The 26511-nt window shown below is 37.7% G+C and overlaps 1 protein-coding gene across 2 annotated transcripts; it reads right to left on the bottom strand.

The window, feature by feature from the left end:
- Positions 1 to 3873: 3873 nt before the first annotated feature.
- On the bottom strand, positions 3874 to 23909 carry PSMC1 (proteasome 26S subunit, ATPase 1). Of its 2 annotated transcripts, none has more exons than XM_074289736.1 (11): positions 23814 to 23909; positions 20509 to 20562; positions 18955 to 19051; positions 16681 to 16805; positions 15962 to 16147; positions 14845 to 14973; positions 12303 to 12399; positions 7290 to 7479; positions 6753 to 6904; positions 5804 to 5958; positions 3874 to 4236 (listed from the first exon to the last, which is right to left on the bottom strand). In XM_074289736.1, the coding sequence occupies exons 1-11, from the start codon at positions 23814 to 23816 to the stop codon at positions 4102 to 4104; spliced, it is 1323 nt and encodes a 440-aa protein (XP_074145837.1). In that variant the 5' UTR covers positions 23817 to 23909; the 3' UTR covers positions 3874 to 4101. The 2 variants fall into 2 exon arrangements, with proteins under 2 accessions (XP_074145837.1, XP_074145838.1); XM_074289737.1 differs by lacking the exon at positions 23814 to 23909 and adding an exon at positions 21545 to 21816.
- Between the last annotated feature and the right edge of the window lie 2602 nt (positions 23910 to 26511).

The raw sequence follows: 26511 nt of genomic DNA on the forward strand, positions 1-26511 counted from the left end.
ATCTCTGTCTGCTTAGGATGATATCCATGTGGCACTGATTGGAGACAGGGGAATGAACAAGTACAAGGATTTGTACTGGGAGTCAAAAAACTTGATTTCTAGTGTGACTTCTAAGTCACTGTGAGATCTTGGCCAAGTCATTTTCTGACCAAATGATAATACTGGTTCTGTGAACATGTTTTATAGTCATCCTCAACATCATCTTCCTCATCATCCTCATTAATTCTGAGTCACTCTGCTGGCTCTATGATCCATCCTCGCCCTTCCCCATGCCCTCCAACTCAGTTGTTTTGTCTGAATAGAAATTTAGGCAACTTTGCTATTTTAGGTGACACCTATTATTCCCCAAATGTCAAATTAATCACATTTCCAGAATAATTATATCCCAAGCAGGGGAGTGCAAACAGAGAAGTCAAGGACAAGGTAATTCATATGATCTTAGAGCTGGAAGAGACCACCCACTCATGTAAAGATGAGGCAACTAAGGCTAGGGTTGGAGTGGGGGGAAGAGCCGTGTCAAGTGACTTGTTGAAGATCAAACAAAGCAGTGGTCGGATTTGACTCTGAACCAATATATTATCCCATGTACCACTTTCTTTGCTGGAAAACAGTTGATACCATATTGCCTTCCTTTGTAATAACCATGAATACATACTCCTTCCCTCTAGAAGCACCTGGCTCTGCTGGTAAATTGAGCTGCCACATGAGCCAGAGAATATGTAGAACTGTGTTGAGAGACATTTGGTAGCCCTTCATAGGGGAAAGCCATCTTTTCTGTCATTTTAGGTACTTATTAGAGAAGTTTAGCTCCCAGTTCAGAATGCATTTATTAAGTCTATTGTTCCAGGCTCTGTGCTGAGTGCTTTACAATATGATCTTGTTTGTTATAATCACCCTGGAGCTGTAATTATCCCCAGGTGAAAAAACTGAGCCAGAGATTGTGACTTGAAGCCATATTTGAATACAGGAGTTCCCGACTTCAGGCCTAGCAGTCCCTGGGTGCCAGAATCACATCCCCAAAGGTAATGTTTTCTTCTGCTAGAGAGTCACGTAGAGTGGCCAAGATGATGAGGGCAGAATTTGTTGCTACAGGATTATGCTGCTTCATGATGGGGAAGAGGAAAATGCAAAAATGATGGATTGATTCCCCATAAGGTGTCACTGTGGTCCTGGTCCAGAGGCATCTGGATGATGCAAGAAAATGGACCCAGAAGCATGGAGTTCACTCCTAGCTAGCTCTCTAATCCAATGGAAGCATTTGAACCTTAGCAATTGGCAAATGTTACAAATCAGGGCTTGAGTTATTATTTTGTTGATTTTTAAGATTTAACAAAGTGATGATGAAAATATTCACCACAAAGACTAAACTTAACTGTGTGTACATTTTTCTGGAGAGCTGGTCATTAAACATTTACCACCACACTCCTGTGCTAAGGAGTGTGGAGAACAGAATGGGGCAGGTGGGTTGGATTGTGAATGGCATTGTTGGAGGAACTATCCACATGGATGAGATCACAAATTACTGTGAGTTGAGTTAGAGGCATCCTGGTTTAGGGGTGAGAAACTTGGATCAATTATTCAAGAACTGAGTTCTAGCCCTGGTCCTGGGCAAGTCATCCTCTTAACCTCTGTTCTTTTCTGTTCTGTGAAAAACTAACAAGTTCCTTGATATAGGGATTGTTTTAGTAAGGCCAGTCCTTGCCAGGTGGGCTCATATGGCCAGTGTCTGTAGGAGTGCTGCATAAAGCGTGGAGTCAGCTGTCTGGTGACATCCAGATCACGGGCAGTACTCAAGAAGCCAGGGCAGAGTCAGAGTGGGGGCTCATGCTTCACCTTCTGCAACAGCTATTTTCCCCCCAGCAGTCTCCTTGACTACCATCAAAAACACCAACCTAAGCCAGACTAAGTCAGTGAGGCTTCTAAGTTACACACACTTTAAAGCATAAAAGTGTGTGCTGTCTGTGACTTGTCTTTCTGTAGAGTTGACCCTAGGACTTTTCAGTACCAGTTCAGTTGGTTCTGGAAGGCCCCACAGGAAGGTGGATGCCCCAGTGCTTCCTCTGACTGCAAGGGAAACATTCATCATTTGATCCAATCACATTTCTGTTAGCTGTTTTTTTTTTTTTGTTAGGTCTCAGACCTAACTCAATGCCAGAATTTGCCCTCCTTACCAACATCCATTCTTTCTCTAGCATTTGTGTCGGGAAGTGTGCTGTGGCAGCTCCAAAAAGGCAGCCCTGAGCTTGATCTGAGAGGCGGCATCCGTGTCACTCATAATAGATACAAGGGACCACTGCATCAGACTTAGAAAACCACATATTAACACTACCTTTGTTTTACTGCAATTTTATATATTTGATAAAGCATTTCCCAATTAATTTGATCTGGTCCCTGCTGCACTGGGTGGGGAGTGCTATGGGCTACCTACAGTCACCTCTGGCATAATGGATAGAGTTTCAGCAAAGAAAATCTGGGCTCAGGTCTATCTATGACACATACAGGCCTGTGTGACTGGTGGTTTCTCAATCTCTCTTGTCCCTAGGTAAGGGGCTGCAAAACAGGTGGTAGAAGACAATTGGGACCACTGACCCTTGATTACCTTGTATGCAACGTTGACAAAATTGCCTCTTCTCCCCTTTGGGACATAAGGACCTCCAGGGCAGAGGGCTGTTTCTGCCTCCTTTGCACGCCCAGGGGTTAGCACAGTCACAGGATTTAATGAACACATTGATTTCCTGGTCTGGGAGCTAACACCCAGGAAACTATTAAGTTGCAAGTAAAAAGAAAAAAGACATGACTTGCCATTTCATGGGGAGACCACAGAGCACAAACAAGCTGAGTATGACTTAAGACCATGTTGAAGTAATTGAGGTAAATGAGTTATGTGGCCACCACCAACATGAAAAGCTAAACAGGAACTGGGTTATGTGAAAAACTGGACTCTTGTTTCCTTTAGTAGGATCAGAAAATGGGAGATTGCCTGTTGATCAAAGGAGAGGTGTCTGATCTCACTACAGCTGCACTAGGAGCTTTCAAACTGGAGATCTCATTTGCAGGTTGAGTTCTGCTACTGCCTATGATACTGGGGAAGCCATTCATGTCCCTGGGTCTCAAAAGTTTCATTAAGGGAGTAACCTGGGTTAAACAGATCTTAAATTTCTTCCACTCATGACCCCCTTTTACCCAAGAAATTTTTACCCAATCTCAGGTCTATAAAATAGGTTTACAAATCAAACATTTGCAGATATAAATCATTAATTTCTTGGATCTCCAGTCATGACTCCATATGGGGTTGCAAACTGGTTTTAAGCTTTGGGTTAGACTAATCCATCTAACATTATGACCTTTGACCTCAGGCACACCATTTAATCTCTTGGCACCAGGCAGCTCCTGAAGAGAGAAGAACTCTTTTGAAGGGCATTGTCAGTGACTGCTGGGAGTGGAAGAGCCCAGGTCTGTGGCAGTAAGAAGGCAGTATTAGCCTGAGATCTCTCACCCTGACCTTTCAAGGCATTGTTCAGGCAAATCATACCCACTTTGTGTGTGCGCGTGTGCAGGCAGGGTGAGGGAAGGCTGGGATGGGAATCTAAAGCATGTGCTAGAGTTTACTCTCCAAGAATATTAAACTTCTGAATAAAGCAGTAAAATAACTTCTAAATTACTGTCTTGCCAAAAAGAAAACCCACCCACAAATGTACCAGTCTTCAGAAGAGATGTTGAAATGGCAAGATAAATTGACATTGTTTATCCTTCGTATAAGCTGTCTTTGCAGGGGAGAAGCTTAACACATGAAACTGTTGTTACTCACTGGCTGACTTACTGGTACCACCCTCACATATACTATCTACCAGCAGATGACAACTGATACGTGAATGCCTTCTGAAAGAGAATATTTTATTGTGGAATACAGTGTAGCACAGTGAACAAAAGACTAGCAGTTCAATGGGTACCTCACACATCCTATTTGAGTAATATATAAAAAAAACCCTTGCTCAGAAAGGCCTACTAGAGCACATATATGCCCCTTCAGTTCTCCCAGTTTTATTAGTTCAGGGGGTTTGGAAAGCTCCCAACAATTCTCATGAAGGCAGCGTGGTTCAATTAGAGATACAGTCCCTCTGGGGTGCCTTCTTGTTTCTTATAAAGTACATTTTCTTTAGATTTTTTGAAGTCTTCATTTGTTACTTTCATTCTACGTTCTCTTAAGGCCATGAGACCAGCTTCTGTACAAATTGCCTGCAAAAGAGCAACAGAATTTTTAAAAATAAAGACTTGGACCTTAGACATCTAACTGTGCTAGCAACATGGAAGGGGAGATATTTTCAAATAAGGAGCGTGGTGCAGCTAAACTGAGGTGTGAATTACTAAAACTCTATGGAAGAAAAATATAGCAATTATTTTTTAGCTGAAAGCTAAATTTTGGATATTTGAGGGGATAGGCAGCAGTTAAAAGGACTACTTAGAAAAACTCTAACTAAAAGATAGTAACTTTCTTAGTGGAAAAGCCTACTCATCATATCAAGACACAATTGTTTGACAGAAGGAACTGTTTCATGAGAAACAGCATGGCAGAGAGGCAGCATATTATTGCAGATTAAACAATGAATTTGTACAATGGTCAGCTATAATTGACTTAGTTCTTCTCAACGATACAATGATCCAAGATAACTCCCAAAGATTCATGATAGAAAATGCTATCCATATCCAGAGAAAGAAATATGGAGTCTGAAGCATATTGAAATAAAAATTATTTTCTTTTTTTGTGGCACTTTCCTTAACAACATGACTAATGTGAAAATACATTTCTATGATTGCACCCCCCCCCCAAAAAAAAAAAAGAGTTGGGAACTGGAAGTCTGTGGGCAAGTTACCATCTTTTTCAGCTTGTTTCATCTGCAAAGGAGGAATAATAATACAACAATTCACAGTATTGTTGTGAAAGAATAACTTTCTATTCTTTTACTTCTATTACTACTATCCTAGTAAACTGAGGACAGCTGTACATCATCCCCCAGCAATTAAAATTATTTCAATTAATGATTAAGGATGACTTGGTTCTACAAAGATCTCCACACTCTGTGAGTGAAGTCTAGCTACCTGAACAGAGGTCTCAATTCTATGAGCCACAATGCAGTGCCTACAGGTTACAGTTTGATGAAACATTAGAAAGAAAGAATGAAAGCTCGATAAGAACTCCTACAACTATAACCAGGCTTTGGGACATTTTGATTTTTTTTTTTATAAAACTCTCTTACTACGAGTATCAGTGATGTAAAACAAAGGGGCAGAACCTTTTCAAATCATGATTTAGTAGGACTGGTCAGAATATAATAAAACACTGAATTCCAAGATCAGAGCAGGATATCTACATTTCTGATAGTTCTGACCACATTTAAGAGCAATGGCCACTCTCTTCCTTTAAGAAGGGAGCAGAGTAGACTGTTCACTTTTAAAGATGTATAAATTCAAACCACTGCAAGCATGCTTGAAAAAGTTACCAGGAGCAGAACAACAAAATGACTCACTTTGGGGATCAGTTACTCCATAACTATATTTTGTTTTGTTTTCTTTTAAAATGTAACTGTGACTGAGAATAATCATTATTTTTAATAAAATTAAAGATCTTCAGTATAAAAGAACATTCATAATTTTAATGTGGTGGTAAATCAACAATAACTACAGCTAAATTAAAATAAAAAATAGTATTTAAGCTATTGCCTAATTAGCACCTAAGTTATACATATCCATTAGCTATTTTAAATTAACTATGGTTTTCCATTACCAGTGTAAACATATTTTTTACCTTAATATCTGCTCCAGACAAGTCATCTTTAGCCATGATCAAATCATCTAAAGTTACATCATCTGCCAAAGTCATTCTGCTTGTATGAATCTGAAAAATGCGCTTCTTGGTCTTTTCATCTGGCAGAGGGAACTCAATCTTTCGGTCAATACGGCCTGTGTGTATAAAATGTTTTCAATGTCATTTACACAATTCTAGATTTTCAGTAAATCTGGCCTGGCCTGGAAGTGCAAGGAATGAGGAACATATCAATAAAACCAATAACAATTAGGTAAAGGCAACTTCCTCTTGGTCCCTTCTGTGCACAAGAGATTTTTCTGGAAAGCATTAAGAGTCAGAAGTCATGGAGAGGTTTCTATTCTTCTTAACAGCAACTATCTACTCAAAGAAGCTACTATCAAATTGTGGTCCTAGTCCAATCTTTCTCTGACTCAATAGAAGCTAATTTTCCAAAGTACTTCTAGCAAACAAACCCATAAATTCTGGTGTACTAAAGTTAACATATTTATTTAAATTAACATTGTCTTGTCGATATGACCACAGCTTCTGATCCAGGTCAAAAGAAATCCTCTCCTGCATGGAAATAAATTAGGTTAATGAACTTTTAATGGCACCTGACTTCAGGGGACCAGCTCAACTTAAAAAATACTATACATAATATTCCTTTAGAGAAGGTACAAATTCCTTGAGATCTAATCCATTTCTACTAGGATAAACATCAAGTTATAGACTAAGACTTAAAAGACAAATTTTACAGGCAGAGTCTGGCAGCAGGATCTAGCTGAAAGGAAAGGCATTTGTTTGGTACAAAAATCTTAGTTATAGGACTCATGTATCTCACTTTAAAGTTGCTCTAAAAAGATTTTCTAAATAGCTGCTTGCTAAAGCTTCCTGAAAAGCAGAATTTTGAAAAATGATATAACATTAAAAAAAAAAAAAAAAGTTTAACCTGGTCTGATTAGTGCTGGATCCAAAGTCTCTATTCGGTTTGTGGCCATAATCACTTTTACATCTCCTCTAGAGTCAAACCCATCCAACTGGTTCAATAATTCCAACATTGTCCGCTGAATTTCTCTTTCTCCACCTGAATTTGAATCATACCTTGGAAAATGAGGAGTAAGAAAAAAAGGGAAGGAAGGAAGATCTAATTAAAGGCTAGGTTCTCTAATGTATTAATTGCAGACATTTAAATTTGTAATAAGACAGTATCTCTCTCAAATATTAATCTTTAATCTCACAGGATGCATCTTAGTCTCACACTGTAGAATTATCAATGAGCCAAAATACTATACATATGAAAGGGAAAGGGAAAGTACCATGTGAAAAGAAAAAAATCATTATAAATTATTTGCCAGGCTTACATTTTTTCCTTGATAACTATAATATCTGCTATGCCAGAGAAATCCATTTAAACATTCATTTTTACAAAACACTTTCAATAAGTCATCTTTAAAATATTCAAAATTCAATAAAAAGAATGGAATACCTTTTGGTCCCAATGGCATCAATTTCATCAATGAAAACAATCGATGGAGCATGTTCCTCAGCTACTCGGAATAATTCTCGAACAAGCTTGGGCCCATCTCCTAAGTACTTCTGTATAAGCTCAGAACCAACAACTCTGAGGAAGGTAGCTGAGGTCTGGTTTGCTACAGCTTTGGCTAACAAGGTTTTACCTATTTAGATGAAAAAAACATCCCCACACATACATATTTCAGTTAGAATTGCTTAAATGCTAAAGAGGGAAATAATAAATAGATTAGAGGAACAGAGGATAATCTACCTCTCAGACTTGTGGAGGAGGAAGGAATTTATGACCAGAGGAGAACTAGAGATCATTATTGATCACAAAATAGAAGATTTTGATTACATCAAACTAAAAAGTTTCTGTACAAATAATACTAATGCAAACAAGATTAGAAGGGAAGTAACAAATTGGGAAAATATTTTTAAAAACAAAGGTTCTGACAAAGGTCTCATTTCCAAAATATATAGAGAACTGACCCTAATTTATAAGAAACCGAACCATTCTCCAATTGATAAATGGTCAAAGAATATGAACAGACAATTCTCAGATGAAGAAATTGAAACTATATCCACTCACATGAAAGAGTGTTCCAAATCACTACTGATCAGAGAAATGCAAATTAAGACAACCCTGAGATACCACTACACACCTGTCAGATTGGCTAAGATGACAGGAACAAATAATGATGAATGTTGGAGGGGATGTGGGGAAACTGGGACACTAATACATTGCTGGTGGAGTTGCGAAAGAATCCAGCCATTCTGGAGAGCAATCTGGAATTATGCCCAAAAAGTTATCAAAATGTGCATACCGTTTGATCCAGCAGTGCTACTACTGGGCTTATATCCCAAGGAAATACTAAAGAAGGGAAAGGAACCTGTGTGTGCCAAAATGTTTGTGGCAGCCCCTTTTGTAGTGGCTAGAAACTGGAAAATGAATGGATGTCCATCAGTTGGAGAATGGTTGGGTAAATTATGGTATATGAAGGTTATGGAATATTATTGCTCTGTAAGAAATAACCAGCAGGAGGAATACAGAGAGGCCTGGAGAGACTTAAATCAACTGATTCTGAGTGAAATGAGCAGAACCAGAAGATCACTATACACTTCAACAACAATACTGTATGAGGATGTATTCTGATGGAAGTGGAAATCTTCAACATAAAGAAAAGCCAACTCACTTCCAGTTGATCAATGATGGACAGAGGTAGCTACACCCAGAGAAGAAACACTGGGAAGTGAATGTAAATTGTTAGCACTAATATCTGTCTGCCCAGGTTGCATGTACCTTCGGAATCTAATGTTTATTGTGCAACAAGAAAATGATATTCACACACATGTATTGTATCTAGACTAAAATGGATGGGATTGCCTGTCATCGGGGGGAGGGAATAGAGGGAGGGGGGGATAATTTGGAAAAATGAATACAAGGGATAATATTATAAAAAAAATATATATATAATAAAAAATTATTAATTAAAAAAAAAAAAAAAAGAATTGCTTAAATGCTTTAAAACTAACAGCAAACTGACCTCAGAGGTAAAACAATAATTTATTCCCTGGAAGTTATACAAAGAATATTAGTTTTCAGTCAGGAAACGTTAGGTTTCAAGGTTCAAATCCTGGCTTTATGTGACCATATGTAAATAAATTCCTTCACTTTTAAAAATCTCAATTCCCTCATTTGTAAAATGAGATTTATACTTGCACTATATTCCAGACAGGACTATGCTAAGCAAAGCATTCTGTATACTACCAAGAGCTCTAGAACCACAAGATCCTCTTAAGGTACAGCTCATGTGCTTGCTATAGACGTATCTACTCAGGAACAAAGGAAGAAGTCTGTGGCAGAACTAGAGAAAGATCCAAGTTTCCTGATACATAATACCATATCCTATCTTGGTACCCACTTAAGCCTTCTCTCTAGTCACTTTAATCTTTAGGAGATAGCACATAATCATGTTAGTTCTACAACCTCACATTTTAAGGCATCTAAAAACATTTTCCAGCACAATGGCTGGTACAGTCAGCACTTAATAAATACTAGTTGACCAATTTTCCTCACCACAATTGTGTGCAATACAGGTAGTTTATGCCTTTTTATTCCCATTTTACAAATGAGAAAACTGAGGGCTAGAATGACCTTCCCATGGTCATACAGTTAGTGAAGAATTTGGGCCTCCAAACCAGTTTGTTTGCCTCCTAAGTTGAGTGCTGATATTTTCAGTAATTTGTAGATGATGCCTTTCAATAATGTTTTGTAAACTCTAACTGAATTGTATCAATGTGATTTCCACTATTAGAACAGTAGTGTAATCTTCTTGAATGCTAAGTACTCATCTTTGAATTTACGTGTTCCAAAAGTAATTAAGATAAGCTATCCTTCTGTGAGGATTTCTAAAAGATTCTTTTAGATCCTCTGGTATATTGCTGATGATGCTAATTGGGATTTTGACCTGAAGTTATAATAACTGACTACTCAAACACTAACATGTAATATTCAATCAATAAATATTCCGTGAATAACTTGTGACTTCTAGTCAATTACTTACTATCATTTTATTATCTTCTTTCCTATCCCACAAGGATATTATGAAAACTAACTTCATAAAAAGTTGGGGATGGGATGGGGAGAATTTTTTTTTTTTTAAAGTGCACAATATTACTCTGTTTCATACAGTGAAAAACCATCATGACATGAGTTCAAGGTCAGTCAGGAAAGAAACTATGGTATTATGGTATTGCATTCACCTAGTAGCAAAATTGGGGGAAGAGTTGGAAATCCCAACTAAATCCATTCAAAAGATTTAAACAGTTGAAGATGAATCAAAGACATGCCTCAAATTAGTGTGAGACAAATTACAATTGACTTTAGGAATTTAGAAGTCAAAATTACTTAAGGTGTAGTTAGTCAGAAAATTTAGAGGTGAGACTAATGAGATGACTTCTAAAGTATCTTCCACCTGATATCTAAAATCATATTCTAACCCTTCTCAGAATTGAACATTTTTGAGACTGATTATTTCCACCCCAGTACTTTGTGTCTACAATTCCTACAGCTACTACAAAGGGAACAATTGCTTCTATTAATCTAAGCCCAGCATACAGGTTTCTTAGCAGGTAAGGACAATGAGAAGTAGGAGCAATATACAATGAAACCTTTTCTTTAAAAGTATAACTCTTTATTAAAAATAAAAATGGCCAGCAAACTCTAATTTGTACTTTAAAACTAAGTATACCAAGACAAACTGTAGAGCAATATTTGAAAGACACACAAATAATAAGATCCAGGTTAAATCAGAATTTTAACAAATTCTTTTGAAGTAGGAGGCAATCTAGTAGTTTTCGGCAATTTAATTCTATGCTTTTGTCAAGGACTTATAATTTTGTTTGTGAGGAAAACTATCAACTGACACAGGTAACAATTCCTGACTATTTAGGAGATGGACTTTTAAAAGCTATTATGACTATAATCAATGCAGTAAATTGGTAATGAGTTTATCTTGGTTTTCCAGAAAGAAAAAAAAAAAGCAACAGATTCCTCTAGTTCTCAAACTGAGATCATTAAATCATCAAATTAGGATCATTAAGTGGCTCTACAAAGAGTTCCAAAGCATCTTTTCCTGAGACGTGCAGAAGAACCTGGGAAAAAGCCAAGAGTACTCATGCAGATCCTCACTACTGCTTGAACTGAGTGGTACTATTCAGTACCTTTGATATTTTCTTTCTAGGTGACTGTAGTAACATTCTTGATAGGAATGAAATACATGTCTCCTGTTTTAATTAGGATCACAATGCAATTACTAGGTGGCTGGCCAATGAAACTGCTAGAGACCCTGGTATCTGGGATTTGCCAAGTCTTCTATTAAGTTAATTATTAATCATTGCCTGACTCCACTTTAGCTCTCCTTTCTCCTTTCAAGAAATACATTTCTAATCTTACTATACTTCTAGGATTGAAGAGTTCTAAGCCTTCACAACCTGGCCACAGCTCTTTGGAAAGCCACATATGGCTTGACAGTTAAATACCCTATACCCAACATTAATTTCAAAAGGCTGACAGCAGTGTCCTTCCATTGTGGCCCATTTCTAGCTAGTTAGAGTCCATGTGCTAAAGATAACTGCCTTGCTGTTGATCTCAGCAAAATGTTCAAACTGTCTTTTTCCTTACAAAAAATATTCTTTGACTTTTTTCTCTTCTAGGCTGGAGACTAAAAAGATACAAAGAAACAAATGCCAACCAAAGAATAAAGAATGTCAGAGATTAAAGTTTAAGTCCTCATTCTATAGATGTTGAAAGAAAAATGCAGGGAGACTTAATTTATCTAAGGTCATAGCTATTTAGAAGCAGTAGTATTAATTAATAGCATTAGCATTTACACAGAATCTAAGGCTTGCAAAGCACTTTGTATGTTTGCGCATTTGATCTTCTCAGCAACCTTGGAAGGTAGGTGTTATAATTTTCATTTTTAAAATGAGAAAACCGAGGCTGGCAGAAGTCGACCTCACCAGAGTTACATGCTAGACAGTAATCTACAATAGGACTAACTTTTTCCATTTGTAACCTTTTTTGCCTGAGAAATTTTTATGTGATCCCAGGTACATAGCTACATAAAATAGTTGTGCAAATAAAACATTTACTGATAATAAATCCTAATTTTGTGATCCTGACATTCAGTTTCACATCCCCTACATAGAGGATGAACCATAACTTAAGAAATAGTACCTTCTATTGACAAGTGAGAAGCCTTCTCAGCTCAGCTTCTAATTGTAAGAAATTTCTTGTGTTTCAGGAAATCTGCCTTTTTATAAATTAAACCCACTAGGCCTAGTTCTGTCACTGGAGCTATATAGGAAAGGCTTCCTTCTTCCAAAAGAGAACCTTTCCCAGTATCTAGAGAAAGCAACCATGTCTCCTCCTCCCCAAAACAGATATACTTAGTGCCCTGAAAATATCAAACACATAGAGTACCTGTGCCAGGCGGGCCGTAGAGAATGACTCCTTTAGGTGGTTTAATACCCATCTCCTCATAATACTCAGGGTGAGTGAGAGGAAGCTCCACAGATTCCTAGAAAATACATTTTTCAGTAAAATAATGATTTTTTTTTTTTAAGAAACTAGGATATAAACTGTGCTTAAACTGAAATCCATCAATTAAACTCACTTATACTTTGCTATCTTTCTGTATGTTTATGTATGCATCTCTATATATGTGTTTGTATAATCCTTTCCTAGTTTGAACTGAATTCCCTCTAGTTTATTACTATTAATTGCTACTCTTCAGTAGCTTCTAATTAGATAATCTTTACTCTTCTAAGCAAGGGCCAGGCTCAATCACTAGTGCTTAGAAAGGGTCAAATTACAAATAAATAGCCATCTTCCACATCTGAAAAAGATAGGAACCCAATTAATCACGTTTCTTCTATTATTCTGTTTCATCTATTTATATTCTACTCATCTCAGGATGAAAGTGATTCTAGATTTCTGAATTCTTTTAAGTGGTGTAAGGTGTCCCAGGATTAACTTGGCTGAGTACAATCTTTTTACCAAGTATGGCCAACAGGTGATTTTTTTTTTTTTTTTTTAAAACAATAGCACCTGATGAAATCATCTATTAAGTTGTAAAGTGGTTATGATCTGTACAGGCAAGGTCCTTCTCTTTCCTGAGCAATTGTTCCTTCTTAGTCTTTGATAATGAATTAGTCCTTTCTCCTTCACAAGTCAAAGCCTATACATGTGTCCTTAATTCCACCCTCCTAGTCTTCTCCTACAGATTGCAAACCCAATGTCTCTCCTCTCTCCTTCAATATCTCTCCATCTACTGATTCTTTCCCTGATGCTTTCAACCATGCTAATTTCCCTCAACCTTAAAATATCCACCTTTCGATTTTGATCTGTCACCTTCTCTATTCACAAGGCTACTACTTTCAATCGATCCCCAAACACCTCCCCAGACCCTTGTCGTGGCCTTCTAAATCCTCTACTGTCTCAGGTCTTTTCCCATTTTATCCTTTCATCTTTGACACTGTTACCAAAGTGATTCTCCTTAAGGGCAGACATGATCACATCACCCCCTCCTCAAATCAACTCCAGTGGTTTCCTATTGTCCCTAGATTGAAATACAAATCCCTCTCTTTAGTTCCAAAGTCCTTCACAACTTTGCTAACCAATCTTTTCAGGCTCATGGTACATTTTCTGCCCTCTTGCACTGAGACATATACAGGCCTTTGTTCTAGTCCTTACCCACAATGGTCCTCTCCCTTTCTGGGCCTTTGTCCTTCCTATCCTCATACTTGATCTTGCCTCTGCTCATATAATCTCTTTTCAACACATAGTTAAGGTCCATCTTCTATATAGAATCTTTCCTGACATTCTCAAATGGTAATGCCTCCTTGTCAAACTGCCCTATATTTAACTCCTTTGTGTTTATTCTGTAAATACTTCTATGAATAGTATACCAAAAGTCTTGGTGCTGTTTTCAGGTTTAATGTGTCTGTGTTGTCTCCTCTTTCGGAATGTAAGGAGTTTCCAAGGAGGGACTATTGCACACAATGCATTTGTATCCTCAGTACCTGGACTAATGCCTGGCACATAATAGGTCTTTAACAAATGCTTTGCTGATTGATGAGCACTGAAGTCATGGTTTTCTCTTATGCTTTTTTGGGGGGGAGGGGAGGATTTTTTGCTTAGGGACATTATTATTAATAATAACAATATAGTACTTACATAACACTATAACAGTTACACAAGCATTTAGATATGTGTTTGTATGCATATGTGTCTGTCTATAGGTAGATACACATAAAGCACATATTTCTCACAGGTACGTGCATGCACACATACATAGTACCCCATTTGATTCTTACCAGGTTGCTGTAAGATTAAATGAGACAAAGTATGTAAAAAAGCATTTTGCAACCTGTGGAGTACTAAATAAATATCAGCTTTCATGGTATCATAAAGATTATAAGAAATTACCAGGGTCCACAGAGCTTTTTCTGAACAACTCACTCGTATGGAAACCTGGATGGATGGATGAATGTAGAGAGCTTTGGTGCCCTCCAGTGATGACATAGGGGTCAGTATAACAGTTCTAATCAGCCCATTACCAATACTCTGGTATAGTTTTCCCAGACCATAAATAATATAATATATTAATATTATATAATAATAATAATAATAATAATGTAATATAATTATAACAATATAATAATAATAATTTTAAAATATTTTAAGTCTGAGCCACAGGATTATGCTTATAATAAAAACATATGAAGCTGTGATAGCTGTAATGCTGTTGGAATTGTTTTGTCTACTTCTTTCCCTATGCCAGTATTAACTAAATTTGTTAAAATCAAAACAATAAATGAATCCCCAAATGGCAACGTCTAAAGCAGCCCACTACTTTAATCACTAAAGGAGGAAATCATGAATATCAATGCATTAAAGCCACTAACTAGTAGAAGAAGAAATTAAGACTTCTGATAAATCCACTTCTGTTTCTCATTCTCACCTTAATTTCTTGAATTTGGTTGTCCAATCCACCAATATCAGCATATGTCTCCTGGGGGGCCTTCTCTACTTTCATTACCGTAACAAGAGGATCTGTGTCATCCATTAGAACTCCTATCACAGCATGAACCTAATAAATAATGGCAGTATTATTACAGACATTGGTTGTTTATAAAGTGTTAACCATAGTTTAGTGACTTCCCTCTATATTTATCCTGTATATACCTTGTTTGTACACACTTAGCCTTTTTTTTTTTTTTAAATATCCCTATCACTTGGTAGTACCTGATATATAAGAGGTAATTAGTATTTAATTGCATTTTGCCTAACTGACGGTGATATTACTAGAAAGCAATTTGATATTATGCAAAGTAACTAAGATGTCCATAACCATTGACCCAAAGATTCCGTTACTGAATTTGTCCTGAAAGGAAGCAATTGATAATATAATAAAGTCCCCAAATACAATAAAATATTTGTAGCAGAACTTTTTGTGATAATGAAGAATTGGAAATAAAATAGATGAATGTGGACTGGAATGGTTAAATGGCTAAACAAATTGTGATTCAAGAATGTAATGGAATATTAGTGTATTGTTAAGAAACAATGAAAGCAGAGAAGCATGAAAAGATGTACAGAAACTAATGCAGCATTAAGTAAGCAGAGTCCAGAAAACATACAAGTGCAACAATATAAATGGAAAAAAATAACCATATATAAAAAAATCAAGTGATCGTAGCAAAATTATAAAGATGAAATATGACTCAAAAAAGATATATCCCCAACACATGGAGGGTGGGTAGTCCATGAAACAAGGCACAAGTTTTTAGACTTTTTCAATATATTGATTGGTTGTATTGACTCTTCTTTCTCATTTTCTTTTCTTTTGGTCTTTAAATACTAATTTTTTTTCTATAGAATGTCCTATGGGGGAGGGGGGATATATTAGGGAAAATTATGAAGAAGTTTAAAAAATAAGATACTAATAAAAACTTTAAAAAAAAAAAAAAAAAAAAAAAAAACAGCAGACATTAGTTGGTCCAAAGTCCAAACTGGTCAATACCAAGGAAAGATAAAAAAAGTGCCTTTCTCCAATTAACAGAGAATTTTCAACTTACCTTATGGTTGAGGAGGACAGAACATCCTGGCTCTAGCAGATCCTTGTCTACAAATGATAGAATGCTGACATAATGCTCTGATCCCACTGAGGTAGACACAATAGCATGATTATCATCAATGATCTCCTCCAAGGTCCCTACAGACATTGGGGTCCCTCTCAGATCATCCACCTTTGATCGTTCTTCCTAATGCAAGAGGAATAGATCCAAAATGAAAAACATTAAATTCAAAGAACCAGACTTGATATTGTGGGACTTAATCTATTTACATAAATTTGTTTATTTTATTTTATTTTATTTATTTATTTTTGAGGCTGGGGTTAAGTGCCTTGCCCAGAGTCACACAGCTAGGAAGTGTTAAGTGTCTGAGATCACATTTGAACTCGGGTCCTCCTGAATTCCAGGCTGGTGCTCTATCCACTGCACCACCTAGCTGCCCCTAAATTTTTTATTTTAGAAATATTTATTTTAAAATATACTTGGGCATTTTCACCACAGAGTAAGTAAAATCTATAAAATATTATTTTATAAATGAAAAATTAAAATATGAAACATTTTAACCATAGAAGACATAAAATTTATCAAGTATATAGGTAAATTTACTTTTACAAATTTTATTTGTTAAGATATGGCCCTAAGAACTAAACTATTTCTGAAAATTCTATTCCGTTTCCATTGTTTCAAAAAAGAAAAAAGAAAAGAGAAGTGAAGTAATTTACCTCTTGCTTTTCTTCCAGAGGTTTCATCTGTTCTTGATTTCTGATGAACTCTTCTTCCATGAGAAGATAATCTTTAATTCTCTCCAATTTCAATAATTTTAGCCTGCATTGTGTGTGAGGTGTTACTGTAATTAAAAACAGTTAAGTGTCATCATACTATGACTATAAAATGCTAAATAAGTAATACTTTATTAACAAATAATTCAGCACACTCAACTGAAAAGAACAATCTATCTAAAAAGAATCTCCCCAAATCCTGAAATGTTGATCAGTTTAGTAAAAGTAATTAGATAAATGGAGAGGAAGAGAATTTCCATCAGTCAAAAGCCAGTGAAATAGGGAGAATAATCCCAAGATTCAATATGTAGCGTGTAAATTTATATAAGACCTAATCTACTTTTTGGGTCCCTATTGAGACCAAAGAAAAGCATCTTTTCTCCTAAATATGTGGGGTTTGGTGAAGGCATTAGCCTTAGAGTCAATGGGTCATATACTTAGAGCGGGAAGGAGCCATCAAATAGGTCACTGAAGACAACCCTGTCATTTTACAGATGAGGACCCAGAGAGGTCCCATAACTTTTCAGAGTCACATAGCTATATGTCTGAGGGGATTTGAATTTAGATTCTGACATCAGATGCAGTGTTCTATCCACTATATTACGTTGCTTCTCACAAGATCTAGCTTCTAATTTTAGTCAAAACAATCCAAAAACATTAAATATCTAATATTCTCAAGGCACTATGCTTCTCTATTTCTTTCAAAGCACCATCATGCTTCCAGTTTATATAAGTTAACTTAGAAGTTATCCTCAATTTCCTTTTCTCCCAGCATTCTTTGTTTTGTGAGGATACTGGGGTAAGTGACTTGCCCAGGGTCACACAGCTACTAAATATTAAATATCTGAGGCTACATTAGAAGTCAGATATCCCTGAATCCAGGGCTGCTGCTCTAACTGTTGCATCCTCTTGCTATCCTTCCTTTTTTGAGACAACTTGGGCTAAGCATCCCATCCAATATTTAATCCTTTGCTAGCTCCCCCTGGATAACATTTCTCCTTCAAGAGATTATTAGTTCTTAATTGGACTAGTAAAACAGCTTCTTAAATGACTTCACTTTCCAATTGTTTCTTTCCTATTGATTTTTCATGTAGCTACCAAAATGATATTCTAAAGTTCAGATTTGATTGTCGCTTCCCTACTGGAAAAGCACTAATAACTATTATTTGTAGAATAAAATACAAACTCTTTTGTTTGACATTAAAAGCACTCTATGATCTAGCTCCAACCTAAAATTATTCTCCTTTACATATCTATTAACCAGCCAAACTAACCCTCTTGACAACATTTCTTCTCAGGAAGACATTTTTAACTGCATACTTGAATGATTCTTTTTACATAGTCAAAACCAATTTTTAAGATATTGAGTCAACTCAAAAATTGAGCCCAAATTTCAGACCATAGCACAAATTAGAAATATAGCAATTCATCCAAAAAAAAAAAAAAAAAAAAGAAAGAAAATTTAAAGGCAAATAACAGAGTGCTAAAACAAATTTTCTTCTTGAACATTCTTCTTCTGCTGCTTAATTTTAAAGCAATTAGTTTTAATTTGGCCATCTGAATAGTTATTCATCTGTACTATAAAGAAAAAAACAATCTTAGTTACACAGGTAAATGAAGAAATATCCTAAAGCATATAGCTCTCCTACTTAGGGAATTCACAAAGGCCAGAGCAGAAATAAAACTAATACCAATTCCACTCTTCAGGCATGGTAATAATTAAGGGGGGATATGGCTACATAATTATTCAAAAGCACCACAGTCTAAAGCTAACAAAGGGCTTCATTGATGCCTAGAAATGGAAGCCTCTGTAATTCTGCATGAAACTAGGTTTACATATTTCTGCACTAGAGTGCTTTTATTCATGTTCTTTATACTCCAAAAGATAAAGAGGTACTAGAAGCAATAGTTCCCTAGTACCATTCTGACCTTCCTTTAGAAAAAACATGTTAGGATTATTCTTTTCTTTAACCTACCAAAAGGCCTTTTGCCAAGAAAGCTTATGGAAAATACATTTCAAGTCTTATTTTACCTATTTCTTTATTCCTCCTATCTAAGCTACTGTCAATTCTTGTTGATCTATCCAAGTACTATGACCCTACTACTGCTCAGCCTCTTAAATGTCTACCTTTCTTAAACCTATATTTTAATATGGCAAATTTTCCTTCATAAATTTGAGAGCTGACTTTGAAAATATCCTATCAATCATGTAATTACCAAGTGGCAATTTGCTGGCAGCATCTGGTCCCTTTGTTTTCTTCTTCTTTTTCCCCACTCTAGTTGGAACAGGAGGCTCATACTTCTTTTTCTTGTCCTTTGGTTTATAATATATAAAAAAGAAATTGGAATACACAGAAATAAAATGAAACAAGAATTTATTTTCACATTGCAATGATCTTTATCAAACTATATTTCTCTTCATCTTTTAAAGTAACAAAAAGTAGTTCCTCTGTGGCTAAGTTAATATATCAGTTTAACTTTATTTTAAAATAGGTATAAACATTCAGAGAGAGAGGGGAAAAAATAATCTAAATCAGGTACAGAGAAGAAAAAATCCAGAGTTATACTCCATTTAGAATTAGGTACTTGGAACAAGTTTTCATGGTTTAGGAATACCGATATTTTAAAGTATTCATTTAGAAATGGGAACCAGTAGTACCATAAGCAAGCCCATCTGACATTTCAAAAGGGTCCTGTTCTTTTATCATTCTTTAAAATCATTAACTCTCTAAATGTCTAATGAAGAAGTTCTTAACATTTTTGTCATCAACTTCTTAGGCAGTCTGGTGAAATCTATGGCTCCCTCCTCAAAATAATGTATTAAAATATATGAGATTACATAGGAAACTAAATGAGACTCAAATATAGACTAAACAGAAAATAACACACAACTATGCTCTCTTGTGATCTAGAGGCTACAATGATTTCAAAGAATTGATGTGTAAATACTGTAAGACACTAGTAATTTCATTATTGACAAGCATAATATTATTGTGGTTTGCTGCCTACATTTATAACAGAACTAAATACTATATTTCAGTTAGCAGTTAGTGAAAATACAGACGTAAATGTTAGTCCAAATTCATGAGCCACTGGTTAAGAATCTCTAGTCTAAAAGGTTAGAGAAAGAGAAATTGACTTATTTAAATTTTATACTTATTTTTGCTTTTACATTAGTTATTTCTCTTTTCCACCTTCTTTTTCCTTCCTCATTCCTCTTGACTTATAAACTTTCTTTATAACAAAGAAAAACATTTAACTGAAACTATAAGATACAGAATTGGTCAATATCAATTTCTAAAATGTTTCTAAAAGTTAGGCTGGTTAAAAAAATGTTTAGTCTAAGGCTTTGATGTAAGGGGCATTTTACAATACAAGTCTATATGGATATATTATTTTGTTCTACAATTTATAGTTATCCCTTTCACACAGTGACTTTCTCCATTGCAGTTTCATTGTATCAAAGGTCAGCATAAGAAATTAAATAGAAATTTTGGGGGAGTTTTGGGGAAGCCACAGATGACACAGAAAAAAGACTTAGAAACTTGAAAATGTACAAAATATAAGTACAGTATTGTATAACATCAAACATATTTTATCTTTTAATACCTTAATTCAAACTTCTTCTCTGTTACAAAGGGAAAATAAAAAAATTTTATATCAATTTTCTAGGTTGTAAGGGCACTGCTGTGTCCCTAAACTCCTCCCCCTTCCCCCACCCCAATGTGATTAGGATAACTGTATTTATATTAGGTCTGCTCTAGTATTTACCTTGTCATCCTTCTTGCCACCTCCTGGACCATGTCCACCACTTTGACTTTGACCCTGAAAAAATTAAACAAATTGAGAAGTATATCAAGATGCAGCAGATTAATGCAAAAATTTATGCTGAACAACAGATGACAGAGTCCAGAATAACTGTTTTCTAAAATAAATGACAATGTCGTATAAGAGAAAATTAACAGATGGAGAATACTATGTTTCTATAAAATAGGTCCCATTTTAAAACAAGAATCTGGGTTTATTCACTTACTAACCAACTAACTTATTTATTTAACTTAAAGGTAAGTTACTAACTAACTTACCTTTCTTCCCTTTGCAGCCCCTAAAAGTCTTAAGAATTTAACTTGAAATTTAATCCCAGGTGTAACCACAGTTTGAGAAAATAATGCTTAACAAAAAGGAATATTGGTGAAACTGTATTGTACAAATTGTACTAGAGTGATGACTTTATTCAGCTCTGTCAATAAGAGGCAACATATTAAAGCAAAATAAAAGTGTTCAATTTAGAATCAAAGGACACGGATTAGAATCCTGGCTATTATTTACTGGTTATGAGATGGTAGGCAAATCACTTAGTTTTTGGAGCTCTGTTTCCCCATCTATAAAATGAAGGAACTAGAGAAGGCAATTTCAGAAGTCCTTTAACAATTCTAATATCTATGACCCTATAACTTATTAGCTATATGACCTCAGCTAAATTAAAGTCATCACCACCAGCAGTGAATAACACACGTCTCAGAGTTCTGTGATTTGTTAAGAATGAAATGTTTGTGAGGGGTTATATGAGCTTTACTATTATTTAAATCACTAGTGGGGGCTTCCCTGAAATATCTGCACTTCTTACATAGTCTGAATGAGAGGCACTTTAAGTGCCATCATAGTAGTCTTTCTGGATTGTTTTCTTTCTCTACATAAAAATCAGTTTTTCTAGAACTATTAATAAAAACACCAAGTCAGTGATGTATCTGAACAAGAACAACTTTTACAACAGCCATAGTTGGTAATCCAGCTTGCACTTGAATACCTCTAGTAATGGGCAATTCACATATCATGATGTAGTCCTATGAGACCATGTCACAAGATTATACATTTGGATCTTCTAATCCAATCTCTTAGTTTTACAGAAAAAAGCCAAGGGTGAGAGAGGTTGAGAGATTTGCCCAGATCAGACAGGTAGTAAACAGCAGTTTCAGGATTTAGCATTCTTCTTTCCACAGTTTTGAAGAGTGGCAGCAAAGGCAGTAGAAGGGATGCTGGATTTGGAGCCAGGGGACTCCTGAGCATGGCATCCTAATCTGTAAAATGAAGGAGTTGAACTCAAATGTTCCTTCCAGCTTTAAATCCACAATCCTGTAATATTAAGAAGTAACTCAATAAAGAATGATACTTGTGACCTGGCATTTGAAGGGCTTACACATGAAAAAGGATTTCTATCTGCTCTGAACCAGGAATAATGGTACAAGCTATAAAATTGGACTTAATGTCAGGAAAAAGTTCCCACAATTAAAGTTGTCCCAAAGTGGTAGAAGCTGCTCCTCTTTCTTCATGTAGAAGTTGGATATGCCATAGTAGGGATTCCTATCAGGTCTCTGACTAGATGACTATTGAAGTCCTTTCAAATACTGACATTCTGTGACTCTGCATTGCAATTATATCCTTATTCTTCTAGTAACAAAAATAATTAGAGGTCACTGGAAGATCACCTACCTGGTTAAGTAATAGCTATCTGACAACAGGGCAAATATATTTATTTTTACTCTATAGACAAGACTCCATCAAAATCCATTCCCATCTAGTCCTTCCCCCCCCCCCCCCAGGAGGGACGTGGTTCCTGTCTTTAAATATTAAATACTATCATCATTAAAAATTTATTTGGGGCTCCAATCAGGATCGGGACCCATAAAGTATGTATAACTACTACAGGACTTATTCCAACAAGCTGCTGGGAAAAAGCATCTGCAGCAGGAGTCACAGAGGCTAATTCAAGAAGCCTCTTTCTTGCTACAGAAACACAGCAACAGGCTTGGGCCCAAGAACAGTGCCAGAAGGGAACAGAGAACACATCGGGTTAAAGGGAAACACAGGATCACTGATTTCAAAGAGACCTAGAAGGTCTCTAGTCCAAAGCTTCTTAAGCTGTGGGTCCCGACTCTCTACGGGGTCCAGTAACTTTAGGAGAGGGATAGTGAAAAACTTCACAATAGTGAAAGGCATCAAAAATTCCTCTATGACATTCCTTTATGTAAAAGGAAATAAGCATATCCATCTCATTAGAAAATTTGTTTTCCTCTTTAATGAATGCTAAAATTACATGGAGACCAAAATAATTTCTAAAGTAATAAGATTTATGACTTATTATCAGTAAGTGTATTATTTGCGTACCTATTTCACATACATATATACTCGGGGTTCCGTAAAAATTTCTCGAGAAAAGGGATGGCAAGCGGAAAAAGTTTAGGAAGCCCGGCTCTAGTCCCACATATTTATGAAAGAGGACGCCAAGGCCCACAGCGACTTGCCCAGTCACAGATATTGAGCCTCAGGTGCAAGATCTGAATCCAGCTTTTCGGACTCCAGAGCTGTGGGAGCTTTTTTTTTTTTTTTTTTTTTACTGTACCGTCATACCGCAGGTTTTATGTTTCCATAGCGTTTTAAGGGTGAAGAAACGAGACTACAAAGGGAAGACTTGCTTAAGATTCCAGAAGAATTAAAATGTTTACGCTAAGTGAGAATCACAGCAGTAAACACTTACAGGGCAGTGTTAAGCACTGGAGACACAAAGAAACAAAAATGCTCAGTTCCTGTGCTCTCGGAGCTCACAGTCGAATGGGGGAGACGAGCAACAAAGGGCTCTCTGCAAGCGGGATCAGGACAGGGACGGGAGGGAGCCTCCGAGAGAGGCATGGAGGGAGACTGGGGAGAAGCTGGATAAGGATTTAGATCAATGAGAATTCGAATTTTACGGACTGGAAAACAGAAGTCCCAAGAGGAGGGGAAGGAGAGGAATCGTGCGGCACCACGTCTGCCTCTCGTCCCAACCCCACAACGCGCTCCAAGGATCCGGGGCCTCGGCGCTGTGGGGTCAGAGCGGCCTGGGAAGGTGGGGGTGGGGGGAGGCGCGACCATGACTCCACAAAATAGAAGGCCCTCCCCCCATGCTCCGGCGCCTCTCTCCAGCCCGCTCCTAAACCCGGGCCTCGGGGATCGGGTCCTCAACCAGCTCCCAGTCGCGGCCGCCAGAGCCCCGAGAATCCGGTCAAAAGCGGCCAACCGAAGGAAGCCGAGTCACTCACCATCGCGCTCCCAGCTCCCCTACAGTCTTCTTCGACGCCGGAAGTGCGTCTCGCTACGGCGGCCGCGTCGGGACAGACTTCCCTGCAGTGACAGCTACGGGGGCCGAAAAGGCCCAGCACCGCCGCCAATAGTGGTGCGGGAAACTAAGGAAGTTCGGCGAGAGCTAGAAGAAAGCGAGGGCCCCTGGCTCTGGTCCTGGAGGTTGGGGACTAGAGAATGGGGAAGAGATCCGGCTTAGCAACTGCTGGGCCTGGAACTCTTCCTCCGCTGGGCTTTGCCACCAGCGCCGGATTAGCACTTAGCCAGCTCATTTACTTCCTCCTTTAGTCTTTCCTTTCCTTTCTCCTTTTCATCTCTTCTTTCTTTCTTTCTTCCCACCATTCTTCTTTCCATCCCTCTTCCTTCCCTTCTTTCTTCCTTCCCTCCCTCCCGCCTTCCTTCCTATCATCTCTCTCCTCCTCCTATCTTTCCCTCCTTTCCTTCATTGCTTCCTTCCCTTCTTCATTCCTTCCTGCTCCCTTTCTCTTCTTTCTCCTTTCCCTCCCTCCCTCGCTCTCTCTCCCTTCTTTCCATCCCTCTTCCTTCCTTCCTTCCTTCCTTCCTTCCTTCCTTCCTTCCTTCCTTCCTTCCTTCCTTCCTTCCTTCCTTCCTTCCTTCCTTCCTTCCTTCCTTCCTCCCTCCCTCTTTCTTCCTTCCTTCCTTCCTTCCTTCCTTCCTTCCTTCCTTCCTTCCTTCCTTCCTTCCTTCCTTCCTTTCTTCCTTCCTTCCTTCCTTCCTTCCTTCCTTCCTTCCTTCCTTCCTTCCTTCCTTCCTTCCTTCCTTCCCTTCTTCCTTCCTTCCTGCTCCCTTTCTCTTCTTTCTCCTTTCCCTCCCTTCCTCCCTCTCTCTCCCTTCTTTCCATCCCTCTTCCTTCCTCCCCTCCCTCCCTTTTTCTTCCTCCCTTCCCTCCCTCCCTCTTCCTCCCTCCCTCTTCCTCCCTCCCTCCCTCCCTCCCTCCTTCCCTCCTTCCCTCTTTCCTTCCTTCCTTCCTTCCTTCCTTCCTTCCTTCCTTCCTTCCTTCCTTCCTTCCTTCCTTCCTTCCTTCCTTCCTTCCTTCCTTCCTTCCTTCCTTCCTTCCTTCCTTCCTTTTCTCCCTCCCTCCCTCTCTTTTTCCTTTCCTCCCTCTTACTTACATTCACTAGCTGTATGACCCTGGGCAAACCTATTTGCCGGTTTACTCATCTGTAAAATGGAGATACAATGGAGAAGGAAATGGCAAACCACTTCAGTATCTTTGCCAAGAAAACTTCATGAAAAAAGTCCATGGTGTCATTAAGAGTCAGATATGGTTGAACAACAAAATAAATGTTTATTTGAATTCAATTGATGTTTTCTCTTTTCAGCTTGTAAGTATGTGTGGTCTCCTATTAGATCATAAATTCCTTAAAGGCAGTAAACAATTTTTTTCTTTTATTTGTAATTTGCCTGGTGTCTGACCCCTTGTAAACACTGTATAAATTGTAAACACTGTATAAATGGTTATACGATTGAACTGAGTCGGCTGTATAATGTAGCACTCTAAAAAGCGAATGTGATCTTGAGTGCCTTTAAAAAGTGCGGAGCATCCAGGTATGAGTGATAGCATGTATCCCTCCTCTGCCCTCATTTGAAACATTGTATTCAATTCTAGGCATCGTGGCTTAGCACATTGTTGAACTGCAGTGTCCCAAGGGCAGGCTGTGTGGTTAAATGAGGATGGACTAAAAGAACTGGAGCTGTTAATAGTGTAGAGGAGAAGATTTGGGGGTGCGGATGGGGAAAACGGGGTGTGGCCTTCAAGCATTTGTCTTGTTTGATCCCAGAAGAATCAGGATCGTTGAATAGAAAAGTTCCAAAGAAGCAGCTTTGAGCTTGGTGTCAGGGAAACCTTCCTAAGAAAGAGAAATATCTGAAAGCAGAACGCAGGAGATGGTTACTTCAAGCACTGGTGCGTGCTTCTTCTTGGGTGGGTTATAGTGGGGATTTATTTTGTGTCTGGACCACATTAAATGGCTGCCAAGATTCCTTCCAACTCCCAAAATCCGTGATTTAGAGCTGAAATAAGATCATTTAGATCATGTTTTATGAAACCAAGAGGCTGTTCCAGGTCACGAAACTAATAAACATCAGAGCCAGCATGAAAAATTACAGCATTCTTCTGTACTACCTACTGGAGGAAAGGTGAATCTAATGAGGGAAAGGAAAGGGGGAACTCAGTTTCTCATCACAAAGATCCCATGAGGTGCAGTGTCCCCTGTAAATGAATTTACAGGCCGGAATATCTAGATGGATAAATAAAAGGTTTATTGTAGAAATTTGGAAGTAAAGCTCAGTTAGAAGGACGCCAGGGCCAGAGGTGGCCCCTGGCGGGGCAGGAACCCTTACATGGCTGGAAGGATACCATGTGTTGGCTGGGAGAGCTCCTGCAAAGAGGGCTCTGGCTTGCCCTTTTTATATCTAGAAGATGATGGGCGGAACCCCCAAGTTCTTGGGGGACTTTTCAGTTAGCTCAAATTCGGTGGGGGCAGGGGGAAGCTGAGCTGATGGTGGGGGCTGGGCCCAGATATTCAAAAGGTGCTTTTGACCAGGATTTGTGAATCAAGGTCAGCCATGTGGGTTGGGCAGTCAGAGAGGAATCTTAAAGGGATCTCAACACCCAAAAAATCTACTTTGTCCTGG

This window comes from Sminthopsis crassicaudata, chromosome 2 (genome assembly GCF_048593235.1).
Source record: "Sminthopsis crassicaudata isolate SCR6 chromosome 2, ASM4859323v1, whole genome shotgun sequence".
Classification (NCBI taxonomy): domain Eukaryota; kingdom Metazoa; phylum Chordata; class Mammalia; order Dasyuromorphia; family Dasyuridae; genus Sminthopsis; species Sminthopsis crassicaudata.